General features: G+C 43.5%; 1 protein-coding gene across 2 annotated transcripts in view; it reads left to right on the forward strand.

The window, feature by feature from the left end:
• The window catches only part of CSGALNACT2 (chondroitin sulfate N-acetylgalactosaminyltransferase 2), an 81,023-nt gene that overhangs the window by 63,900 nt on the left and 3,724 nt on the right, over nt 1-13,399 (forward strand). For both annotated transcript variants that reach the window (XM_073574780.1, XM_073574781.1), the window contains exons 3-6: nt 809-1,025; nt 5,125-5,226; nt 7,615-7,793; nt 8,656-8,750. In XM_073574780.1, the coding sequence (XP_073430881.1) occupies nt 809-1,025; nt 5,125-5,226; nt 7,615-7,793; nt 8,656-8,750 (593 nt within the window). The remainder of the gene's footprint in view (nt 1-808; nt 1,026-5,124; nt 5,227-7,614; nt 7,794-8,655; nt 8,751-13,399) is intronic.

The raw sequence follows: 13,399 nt of genomic DNA on the forward strand, positions 1-13,399 counted from the left end.
GCCTCCCATCTTCTAGCGATGACGTCCTCTTCTTTGCTTCCTGGTGCAGCTCCGGCGCAGACCTGGTCCGACGCCTGTGCACTGCAGTACTCTGCCTTACAGAATGCTGTAGATAAGCGCCTGATGGCGGTGCCGGCAGCTGATAGTCCAAAAATGGGGTGACAGATTCCCTTTAAGCTACAAGACATCCCAATCTGATGAGCTTTCTCGTGTGCCATGGTATTGGCAACTTGCTAGTCACAATAAAAAGACATTCACTTTCATAATAGTGCAGTTTTTAGTCCCAGCCTGGAAGGGGTTATCTGGGACTTAATATTAATGACTTCTACTTTACAGACATATGTGGTGAGTTGCGGAACTGCACAGCATAGCTCGATCAATGGGATAGTGGCCGCGGCCAGCTACTGTACATTTGTCCTCTAGTCCAATCAATAGGGACAGATGTGCAGTACCTGGTCACAGCCAGTATACCGTGGATGGCGCTGTGCTGTGCAGCTCCACATCTCTGCACATCTGGCCGGCACTAGGAACAGCTGATGAATGGGGATGCTTGGTGTCGCAACTCTCTACAATCAGATATTGCTGATTGGTCCAATCAGTTTAAATGTTCTGGACAACCTCTTTATGTGAGGTTTATATATTTTCTATGACCCATTGACCATCCAAAATATTCCAGTATCCAGCACAAATAGATACCTGTGATACTGGTTTAAAGTCATTTGAATAATTTAAAAAATATATGTTTTGCTGATGTTTTTAAGTTAAATTTCAGACTCATTGTATTTTTTTTTGCCCCTATCATTATTAGGTTATTATCGAACTGAAAGGGATAAAGGCTCCCATTATGAGATGTTCTACAAGAAAACTGAATCTGAGAGTTATCACCATATCACTTTATTCAGACCCTTTGGACCACTCATGAAAGTCAAAGTGGAAACACAGGACATCTCGAAAACCATAATCAACATCATTGTCCCATTATCCGGCAGAACTGAAGCCTTTGCACAGTTTATTGAGAATTACAAGTAAGAACCTAAGATGCATGTAAAGTTTGTTTCTTTAGCTGCTTAGAATGCAGGACATTTTGTCAGTAATGCAGATGCACAAAACTGGAACAGTGCCACTGTGGGAGGTGGATATAGAGGTTTTTTTTTTTTGCATGGGGCACTATAGCAATTAAAATAGTTTTTCTGTTGGTACATTTCTTACAGGTCTGGTAATACTGAGGGGGATGCAATATGTTTCACCACCAATCTTTGTGTAATCGCCAGCTTCTGATCACCGAATGTGACTTTTATACAAATATGATTTCTAGACACTTCAGACATTGCACTGAAAGATTTCCATTATTGAGTATTATGGGCTAACAGTTCCTTAGTGATAAGCGAACGTGCTCAGATGAGGTGCTAGCCAAGAATCCTCGTGTGCTAAGCGGCGTGCTCAAAAACTGTGTTCAAGTCCCCGCGGCTGCATGTCTCACAGCTGTTCGGCAGCCACCACACGTGGAGCGATAGCCTGTTTGTTAGTCAATCCCAGCATGTGTTGCGGCTGTCAAACAGCCCCGAGACATGCAGTCGTGGGGACTCAAACTTATTTTTTGAGCATGCCATCGTCATTCTGCTGGCACACGAGCTCAGATAACACCTTATCCAAACATGTTCGTTCCTCACTAGTCCTTAGTCTTGTGCAACCATAGTCTATGCAATCAAATCGGCACTACTTTCTCCCCCATTCAACTCACATGGATGAAGAGTGGATGGAATTAGATGAAAATCATCTGAATTTTTGTGATGAAACTCGGGCGATATTTCATACGCTCGTCTGCATGATAGCAAAATTTAGGGCTTATACTAGTTTTGGGTATTGGTCTTCCACATCAGGGGTTGACCTAGTTCATGTAATAAATCCAGCTGGTCTGCCATATCTGTGCCACCCTGCTTCCATGGATAATTAAATTACTAACAACTTAAAGGGCATGAACAACTTTGCACTAATTGTTTTGTTTGTTTTTTTTACATTGTTCAATTTTAAATTTGACATTCTTCAAATGTAAAAAAAAACAAAACTCTAAACAGTCTACAATAAAAGACAGGCAGTATAGAATTATAATATAGTACATAATATACATAAAATCACCTCCTCAAAATTGATAGCGCCCCCACCCCCTGCTAAAGTGGACTTTTAATATGTGCATATCACCTCGTATTATTTATTACAACATAGAGAGGTTAATAATCGCTTCCGGCTGCACATAGTATGATAATGTGGTAGTTATGGAAGCTGAACCAGTGCGGTGTGTAATTTCCTTTTGTGTTGTCCCTCTTAATGTCTATGAAAACAGATGGGGTAGATTTCCTGAAACATTTTTGAAACCCTGACATCTTCTAATGGTGGTAATGCATAATAAAAGGGCATGCAGGAATACATAGGATCAAAATGACGTACCTACCATAAAGTACTACAAACAAAATATATATATATATATATATATATATATATATATATATATATATATATAATATATATATTTACCTAAAATTGTCCACCATCCACTTCCGTCTGGATATCCTCGAATCCCATAATTCATCGCGCCTATTGGAAGTACGCTGACCGCCATATTGGAACACCAATGTCATGGATGTTATAGTATGGCACCCGCTGGTTGTACCAGCCCCTTGCTCAGTACCACCAGCGGGTCACCGCCGGACCCCCGCCACTGAGACTCCCTTGCCGCAAAGACCCCTCCCCACCGCTGCTATAGCCACCACCAGGGAGCGGCAGGAGAGAGGGCAGCTGTGACAGCATACTCACCCACTCCTGGCGCAGTGGCTGCAATGACCCTGCATCTGTCTCTGATTTCCCAGCTTCCAGCAGCACTTGCTGTATTGTGACCCCCTCGCGGTTTCCTCCCACTCTACGGTCCTGGGTGAAGCAGGATACAGTGAACCTTAAGGAGTCTGTGTGGTCTGCTCCACCTGCGGTTCTGCGACCCCCGAGGACAGATACAATGCAGGTGGAAGACTGGACATTGCTGAACTCCTGCTCTTGGCACCGGAATCTCCACATCTGGCACCCAGAGTGGGCACGATGGCCATTCAGGCACAGTTACAAGGGGCAATGTTTCTTTGTTTTCAGTTCCGGCTCTGCATGGTGAGCGGACAGGGATTGAGATCCAGTGGAGTGAGCGTGGAAGCTGTCCGCACTTTAACCCCTGCAGCTTTATGGGGAACTCTGGTCTTCTGTAGCCAGTGTCACTAATCTTCACAAATTAGGCTAGGTTCACATTTCGTTAGAGCAGTCCGTTCAACACATGCGTTAAACGGACTGTGCTAACGCTACTCTTTTTTTTTTTTTTTTTTTTCTCTATCGCGTTATGCAATCTCGCTAGCCGTGACAGACCCTCGAACCCTGCAGACCGCGTCCGAGGGTCCGTCACAGAATGACGGCACATCACTAACGCATGCCAATTATGACATGCGTTAGCGATGCGCTACATTATGGCAGTCTATGGGTGCATTAACGGATGCATTACATCTCGTTAATGCCGCGTTGTAATGCAATCCGTTAAACGGACTGCCATAACGCAGTGTGAACCACCCCTACATTAAGCAGTGTAAAGCATGTAGTTTTTAAGTGAAATCTTAATATTGTCGAATAAAGGGAACATGTTACCAGATTAATGCTCCCCACACCACTGCAGACATGAATTTAGGACTTGGCTGCGTTATTGTACCCAGGTAAATTTCTCTAAAATGCTGCAGTGTACCAGAGAAAACTGCTAGAAAAGTCAGCCCGGGACTATACAGATAGATCGGACTGGTCCGGAGCTGCCCCAGCCAGCTTCTCCCCCACTCGTTGTCTGACATTCCTCCCCCTTATGTACCCAGAGACCTGTTAATCAGCTGGAGTTGTGTGGGGATAACTTGTCTGGTGACCACATTGGACTATTCAGGACTCTCTCAGCTGTTAAATGTTTTCTCTGAAACGTCACAGTGTTTCAGAGTAAAATCTGCCTGGCTCCAATCACCCATCAAGCTGTGATCATGCTCCCCTTGGGTCAGGCAACAAATCTAGTGACTGATTCCCTCTAAGGGTCAATCCATTTCTGAAGGTCTGACCTCTGGGACCACCTGCAATCCAGAGTTTGTACTGTGGAACCCGTGAATGGACGTCTGCAGTCCTGTTTTGAATGGACATAAGTGTGCATAGTGTGATCTCTACTCCATTCAGTCTGTATGGGACTGTCAGAAATCGCCAATCATGCGCACCTCCGCTCCGTTCTGGACCAGGCTGCAGAGACCCATTCTCAAGGTTACAGTGCTCCCATCTCTGGATCACTGGGTGTCCCAGCAGTTGCACCAGCAACGATAAGCAAGTTCTACCCTGTTCTGTGGGTAGTATCTGAGGATCACAAGGTAACAATACAGCCACGTCAAGAACAACTACATTAACTTTCCTCATTGGATTCCTTTGGATATTGGACATTCTGCTAGCTGTGAACTGCTAGAGCTCTCATCCCACAAGTACATAGAATGAGCTTCTGCAGACATTGATCTTGATGACCCTCCTGCTAGAAGGAGACATGCCACCAAGCTATAGTTGCAAAGAAACAAACAGGCACTCCTTGTGTGAATCTGCCCAGACTGGCTTACTCGAGTCCAATACTGAAAAGGCTCACCTGGAATTGTGCAAACTCGGGCACAACTCTGATGTTAGCAGACTGCAGCCCCCATCATCAGCCCAAGCTGAGGGTGAAGATACAAATCCAAATGACAGGTTAAAATAGGAATCATGATACAATGGCATGGTCCCTCCAGTTAATTAATAAAAAAACAATGTTTTTATTAAAACAACTCTTTTCTAGAGTGATTTTTTTTTATGCATGAAATGCTTAGTAATTGTGATAAAATGTGACATCTTATTCTGGAATGCGGAGTGATAGGTCACGTAATCGCCGTGTGACAGCGCTGCGGAGGAGAGTCAGTACGCTCCCCTGGTTGCGAGCCTTTATGACTAGTTTTTGACATCTCTTAAGTGCATAGAAGGGTGGTTCCCATAGTTATTTTGGCTATGCAGTGAATGTTTTGACGTATATCTAATATTCACATACTTTTTCTGTTTTAGAGAAATATGCATACAACAAGATAAAAGGACTTACCTGACTGTCGTTTACTTTGGCGAGAGAGGATTTTCAGAGGTGGAAGATATCCTTAAGAATGTAGATATGTAAGTCCACAGCTAGGGTGAGAGCTGTATGCTTAATCCACATTAAACTCTCAATCTTCATTCTAGCATCCGCCATCACCTACGCCCATAGATACTGACTGACAGCCATAACTACAGCCGCCTGGAGGCAGTCAACAGGGCAGGAGAACTGCCACGGTCTAGACCAGATTGCTGTGTTTCTTTAGGAGTAACCGTTGTTTTATTATTTTTTTTTAATTTATTTTCCTAAATCAATAATACACATTAAGATAAATTGCAAAGTTTCTTATTTTATCAGACAAATACCCTTCTTTGTCCCCGTGGATTGATCTTTCATTCTCAAAATACTCAATGCACAGGTAAAATGTGTTTTCAGTGAGCACAGACTTTCCCATTACTGAGATAGGAGATGACAGTTGGTGCTCCTAAAGTTCCATGGGGAACTGTAACTGTTGTATCTGGACAACTGGCAGCAGGATGTCTGTATCCCCCTCCAGCTCCTCCTTACCCCCCCCCACCCCCTTTTCGACAGTATTTTAAAAGCACCAGTTATCTCCTATCTCACTGATGGGAAAATCTATCTTAACTGGTTTTCTGTGAATTGAGAGAGAACGATCAGTCGAGGAGGCAAAAGAATAAAATGAATATGGTAAAATGTGGCGCTAGAGTTCTAGTCCTCTTCCTCTCTGAAGAGACAATTTGCATAATTAGCATATTTCCCAGAGGAGCATTGCGGCTTTAAGTCTCCTCACCTCGACATGCTTAGCATGTCATTCTCCGCAAGGAGAAATGATACATCTTGGATATCGGTCAGACGCCTCTCTCACAGCCAAACCAGATCTCCCACTTGGCACTGATGAAGGGCAGTACCCCGAAACACAGTGTCTGCAAATGGAGATTCTGTCTTGGCTTTTATCCTAAGTCATGTAACTAGGCTCGTTAAAGGGTCAACGTTGACTTTTAGGATTGTTACCTCCAATAGGTGGCACTAGAGTTCTAGTCCTCTTCCTCTCTGAAGAGACAATTTGCATAAGTAAAATATATTAAAACGTTGCTTATTTTCATGTGTGCTATTGATTTATGAAAAAAAGAGACTATGTCACCAGGTTTGACGGATGTGAGATACGGCCATCACTTTTCACGGCTGATGTACAGCATTCTATAATGCACTATATAAGCCCCCAACCTGACCTGAGAGACAAGAAAAGCAGCTTTCATTATGCTCACCTGCGGGGCGGTCAGGTGCGAAGCGTGGGCCGGCGCCTCCCTTCTTGCGTTGCTGTTCTCCTTCCTGCTTCATGTAGATGACGCATCCCTACATCATCCACAGTGTTCCCGATATTGCGGTCCTGTGCAGGCGTATTTCTGTGCCCTGTTGAAGAGAGTGCAGGCACTGGGAAGGGTCACAGAGCCCCCGGCACGTGCACTTCAGTACTTTACTCTGCCCTAGTCAAGGCAGAGAAATACGCCTGCGCAGGAGAGCGATGCTGCAAAAGACTGGATGACGTAGAGACGCGTTATCCTCACAAAGAAAGGAGGACGGCATTGCAAGGAAAAAGGGGGGCACCATACCAAGACCAGTGTCACCCCTCAGAGCGGACCACCACGTAGGTGAGTATAATAATGGCTTTATTTCTTGTCTCTCAGGTCGGGTTGGGGGCAGATATACAGCATTATAGAATGTTGTATATCAGGCCTGAAAGGAGGTGGCCGTATCTCATAATGGTCAAACCTGGTGACAGGTTCCCTTTAAAATGAGGGCTACACTTTAATGGTATTGTACAGAATAAAAAAGCAAGGTCTGTTTTTTTCCATGATGAGCACTACCCTTTTCTTGGGCTGTAACTGCTTTTCAGCTTGACCCTTTTCTTGGAATGGTGGTGACCTGCAATATTAGACATGGCCCATGAACAAGAGTGGTGCTGTTTCACACTTGTTTGAACAGAGTGGCAGTAATACATAATGCACTTAACAATTTTATTCAGTGGTCAGTGGGTGTCCAGTGTTGGGGACCCCCTGAGATCAGACATTATCACGAGATGAGCGAATCCGAACTGTGAAGTTTGGGGTTTGTACTGGTCACCTAGGGTCCGATGTTGAACTTTAAACACGGACTTCTCTTAGAAGTTGTTTTCTACTTTGGAAAGAGAGAGACTCCTTTTACAGCACCAAAAGTCTGGTGTCCATTCACTTCTATGGGGTTCGGGTAGAGTTCTGGTAACCGAACTTTAGTCCAAAGTTCGGTTGAATCCGAACATCCATAGGTCCGCTCATCCCTAATTATCACCTATCCAGGGGTGAATGTTTATGGAGGGAGCTGCACTTGAGATGCTCTGATCTCTTAGGGTTTATGATGCAATTTTATAATGTTGTAGATGGGTAATGCTGGGTTGTCTTCTGTCTCCACAGTGAAACAAACTTCCATAATTACACCTTAATCCCACTGAAGGAGGAGTTCAGCAGGGGACGTGGATTAGAAGTAGGAGCTGGAGCCTGGGATAAGGGAAATGTTCTGCTTTTCTTCTGTGATGTTGATATCTACTTCACACCTGGGTTTCTGGACACGTGTCGACTAAATGCAGAAGCGGGTGAGTGTGCAACTATTTCTAAGACATTTGCGGATGCTCTCAAGAATAAAAGAAAAAAATAAGCCAGAAGTATGGTTAGTCTCTGCCTCTCCAGCGCTTGTACTCTGCGGCTCTTGCCAGGATTTGTTTGCTCACCTACTAGCCCACCCCACTACATGCTATGGAGTCTTAACAGTGAGCAATGGCTAGATTATCAGTATTTTTTTTTTGTCTTCCGAGTAACTTGGGAATGTTTCATAACTATATCTACCACCCACCATAGTCCTCATTTCTTCACCACCCCAAGGAATGCCCTACACTAACTGATGTAATCAGTTTTAGAGATGAGCAAATCAATGCACAGGACTCCAGCGTCCAGGTCAGTGGTACCTGACAGTTAATAGCAGGCATGCAAATCCCTAGCATGGTTTCTGACAAGACAACATCTGAGCATCATGCAACACAGTTGACGTCGCACCAGACCTGACAGATGAAATGCGAGGCCGGAAGGTAAGAGATTCATGGGCTTCAGTCTAGCCGCCAGGTATAACTGACCTGGACGCTGGACCGGGGTCCCGCGAATTGATATGCTCACTTATAATTGGTTGATATGATCCCACTGCTACGTATTAGTTAAATGTAACAAACAGAAGGTACAATCCTGCTATCTGAGGAGGTGAATGACCTTTTTTATTTTATTTTTTTACTGTAGAAGAGACCCAGGGATACTGAAATGTTAATCTAAATCATGGGAAAAATTATTAAGTCTTTTGTATACCTTTTTAAAAAGAAAAATGTAAACTGATGTGATGCTCATTTTTAAATGTTTGTATTGAAATCTGATGTGATGCTCAGTGAAGCTCTATTGGTTTTATTATTGTAGGTAAGAAGGTGTTTTACCCGGTTGTGTTTAGCCTTTACAATCCTGCTATTGTGTATGCCAATCTCGAGGTGCCACCTCCTGTGGAGCAACAGCTGGTAAGTATACCTGTATTGTGGCTACATGAAAAATATTGGGGGCCAACACCTTTTAAGCCCCCAATCCTTACAGAAGCATTGCAAGTAAAATATGGACTACCATTATGGAATAGAAGAATGATTTTTATTGTGCTGAATAGTCAATTTGGATACAAATATTACCCTTCTTCAATATGGCAATTTTTGGGTCCTCTTACCTCCAACCAGAATTGGCCAACTGGACAATAAGTAACCCCACCTATAGCCCGGAAGCGGTAAGGTGTTACATGTGTACAGAGAACATATAAACCAGTTCTCTGATACAATACAGCAAATTATATGTTGATCTAGTAAGCAGAGAAAAGCTGAAAAATTAGTTCCAGAATTAAGCAGGAGATAAGCTCATCCAGACTATTGGTCAGTGTGTAGGATTTATGCTGAAACGTATAGGAGGCCCTCTCCTGCTAATGTTCTTAAATGTCAGCCAGTAAAATGGAAAGAATAGGGCTTAACCAATGGGGTGTCGCGTAACAAGTTTGTGCAGACAGAGCAAAGAGGGAGACTTGTGCTGCAGCTGGTTGTTTCACAGCCAACCCAGGCCCGGATTGCTAATCTGCCAAGCTGGGCAGATTCCCAGTGGGCCGGCGGCTTTGAACTACAAAATGGGCCGCCGGCCCTTTGAGGCTATGTGCACACGGTGCGGATTCTGTGCATGCATTTTCTGTGCAGAATTCACGAAATCCGCAGGTCAAATGACCTGCATTTTTCCTGCGGATTTCTTCCTGTTTTTTTGCAGTTTTTGTGCAGTTTTCCACCTGCGGATTCCTATAGTGGAGTAGGTGGAAAACTGCAGGAAAATCACACAAAAGAAGTCACATGCTACTTTTTTTTTCTGCACGAAAACCATGCGGAAAAATCCGCAGCATGTGCACAGCGATTTTATTTTTTTCCATAGTGTTTAATGGTACTGTACATCACCTGCAGTTCTGCTGCAGATCCGCAGTGGCAAAACCGCTGCGGATCCGCGACAGAATCCGCACCGTGTGCACAGGGCCTAAAACTTCTGACTAGGCCCTGTGTGCACTCGTGCTCTGTTGATGCACGTGCTGATAAGGGCCACATTGGCCCGCATCAGTGTGAGCACGGCTGTGGCCCTCATCAGTGCGGGCAAGCAGGAGAGTGCACACCCACAGGGCCTAGTCAGTAATTTGAAAAGGCCGCCTCGGCGCGCACAGGACGCCTCTCTGCTCTGTCTTACGCTAGAGTGCTCTCCTCCAGGGGCGTTGCTAATGTGAAAGCTCCGGGGCTCTTACCCTGAATGTTTTGCCCAGAGCCCCGGCTGTCGCTGATTGGTCAGTGCTCCTGTCCTCCTGTGCAGCTAGACTCTGAAGGAGAGAGCCAGCAGCAATCAAGATGAAAGGTCAGCATACCTGCCTGTGTGTGTGTGGAGTGCTCCCAGGGAAAGATAAGCTCCTGTCAGCACGGTGACAGCTTCATCTGCTATCCCGGTAGAGAGTAGAGACCGGGGGATGTGCCGGAGAGTGCTGCTGTGAGCAGGAGAAGCTGAATGTGGACAGCAGCCTCCCCTGCACCACAGAGGAGAGTGTGTGTGTGTGAGCTCTGTGATGTGTTTGTGAGGCTGTGTGAGCTGATACATGCGTGTGTGATATGTGAGCTGTGTGATACGTGTGAGCTGTGTGTGAGCTTGAGCTGTATGTGTGATCCGTGTGTGAGGCTGTGTGTGTGTGGCTGTGTGATATGTGTTTGAGCTGTGTGTGTGAGGTTTGTAAGCTGTGATACCTGTGTGATGTGTGAGCTGTGTGATACATGAGTGTGATACGTGTGTTACGTGTGAGCTGTGTGTGAGCTACTTGTGTGTTACGTGTGAGCTGTGTGTGAGCTACTTGTGTGTTACGTGTGAGCTGTGTGTGAGCTACTTGTGTGTTACGTGTGAGCTGTGTGTGAGCTACTTGTGTGTTACGTGTGAGCTGCGTGATACATGTGTGTTAGCTTTGTGTGTGAGCTGTGTGATAAATGCGTGTGATACGTGTGAGCTGTGTGTGTGTATCAGCTAAAGCAAAAGTTGGCACAACTGTTCCACTGTGCCAGTGTTCTACAGTTTGGGTGAGGACACTCATTGTATGCGGGCTGGTGAGTTTTTTTTTTTTTTTGTGCCAGGGCTGCTTTTTGGTCTCAGTCCGGCCCTGTCACAGCCAGACACCAGATTTTGGAGAGGAGGGAAATGGTTGAGCTCCTAGAATACAGAAGACATTTTTTATTTATTTGCGTTTGAGACAAAGAAAGGAAGAGATTAATGATGAATTAGTGAGATTTATTTTTTATATATTCCTGATTTTCTGCATTCAGTGTTTGAGTAGCTGGATTTGGTAATGTGTAGTTGAACTCCACCAGGGAAGATGTCCACACAGGTGGTTTTACTCATCTTGTATGCGTCCGCTTCTCTAATCTTCGCTGACATGAGAATTTTCCAGGTTTCTAAGAATTCTAGAACAAGGTACCCCACTTGTGGCAGTATGTGGCACTAGGGCTGCAGAAGTGTCACCATATTATTGGAACTTGGTGCTAGGGTCAGACTCCTTTCTCAATGCAAGCTGCATATGTTAATAAAAAATATGAGGCCTTATGAAGCTGGTGTACTTACTTTCAGAATCCATGTGAAAACTGCTGTGTAATTCTGATTTGAAAATGAGAATTTAACGAATGTGACATGGTGATCATGAATCAAGTGTATTCAGTCTCCACGCACACAGTCTGACTTACAGCTGCAGCTTGTAGCAACAGCAGCAATTGGTGTGGGTGCATATAGATTGAGTTTAAAATGTAAAGTTATGCATTCTGAACTGGATTGACATAGTAGGTGCATCACATCTTTTTAGTAATGTATGCAGTTTATATTGTGAAATCTGGTTGCGGATTTAATACCGTAACGATCTCGGCCCACTCTGTATACGGTAGATGTGTGCTGAGTACACAGCCAGCATCTGTCTCCAACCGCAGCATCCGGAGGTAGACATGCTGTTAATCACTTGGATGTCACTGTTGCTGATAGACTTGGTATAATCAGCTGGGCCGTGAAATTTTATTATATACTGCAATACTATAGTACCGTATATTGTATAAGTAATTGAACGATTGCAGGTTCCAGACCCTTAAAGAAATTTAAAAAAAATAGATCTAAAAATAGAATGTTCTAAATATAAAAAAGCTATACAAATTTAAATCATTCCTCTTTTCTCCATTCAAAGGTGAAGAAATTAAAATGAGAAAAGCAAATCATTTGGTATCATAGTGTCCAAAAAGTCCAATCTAAAAAGATAAGAACTTATTTTATCCATGCATTATGCACTGCAAAAAAAATTGAAACCCCTGAATTGTTGTTTTTTTTCGGTTGCTGTACTTACCCTAAAAATACAATAGCAAGTGATTAGATTCTTATATGTACCCCAAAAAGGTTTCCATAAAGATGTCAGCTCTGTGCGCAAAAAAGCAAGCCCTCACCCAGCTTCATGAACTGAAAAATAAATACGTTATGGCAACACAAGACATTTTTATTTTTTTTTAACAAGGTTCTGAATTATTTTTAACCATAAAATTCAAAAAGAAAGAAATTCAAATCTGTGTATGGTTGGTATTGTTGTAATTGTACTGACTTGAAGAGTACTATTTTCATGTCATGATTATCATTCAATCAACAACCTAAAAACAAAAACTATGGCGGAACGGTGGGGCTTTTTTCACCATTTTACCCTCCTGGTATTTTTTCCCCATTCTTTCCAGTACATTATATGGTAAAATTAACAAATCTTCATACAGCTTTGTCAACAGAAGAATATGGAAGTTTTGGCTCTTTGAGTAAGAGGAGAAAAAAACGAAAGTGCAAAAACGAAAAATGTCCGGGTCCTAAAGGGGCTGATGGCTGTTACCACTAGCATCACACTTGGTCACATCTTTTTCTTAAGTTATTAAACTTGGGAAAACAAAAAAAGAGCTAATGTACAAAGTGATTACAGTATGTTTTTGGGTGGAAACAGGTTGCAAACACTTCTGTTCCATACACCTGAACTAAAAGTGCAGAAAAGTGATTAATAATGAAACCACTGCATTCAGATGAATGGAACTGATTCTTAGTTCCACAAATTGCAGACACAAAATCTACAGCGTGTTATTCCACCAACCCTTTCTCCAATTGTTAGTTTACTTTGTACTCTGCTCAATAGTGAGTACTAATCCAGCTGCTATATCTCCCATATGACACCCACTTCTCTATTTTGCTTTAGCAGACCCTCAGTAGCAGCAGTATGGAGAGCATTATACAGAAGTAATGAGCAGTGTAGCTGTGAACCTAGCAGTGGGGTGATCAACTGTTGAAATTTTTTTGTAATTATATATTGGGTTTCTTTATAATTACATGTTCTATTAATTTAAGGGAAAATATTGAAACAGTGGTTACATTTCATTATATTTAAAGGGGTTGCCACTACTCTGACAACCCCTTCTCAAGCACAATATTTCCCCACATAGAATAAAAACTGCTTTTACTCTCCTGTGCTGGAGCCATTCCAGTGATGTCAGCAGCATGTCTCCCGGGGCTCTCGTGACGTTATGTCACATGAGCCCAACAACCAATTAGCGCCTGGTAATGGGTTAGT

Source organism: Dendrobates tinctorius, unplaced genomic scaffold (assembly GCF_039654945.1).
Source record: "Dendrobates tinctorius isolate UK_male_01 unplaced genomic scaffold, ASM3965494v1 ptg000040l, whole genome shotgun sequence".
Lineage (NCBI taxonomy): Eukaryota > Metazoa > Chordata > Amphibia > Anura > Dendrobatidae > Dendrobates > Dendrobates tinctorius.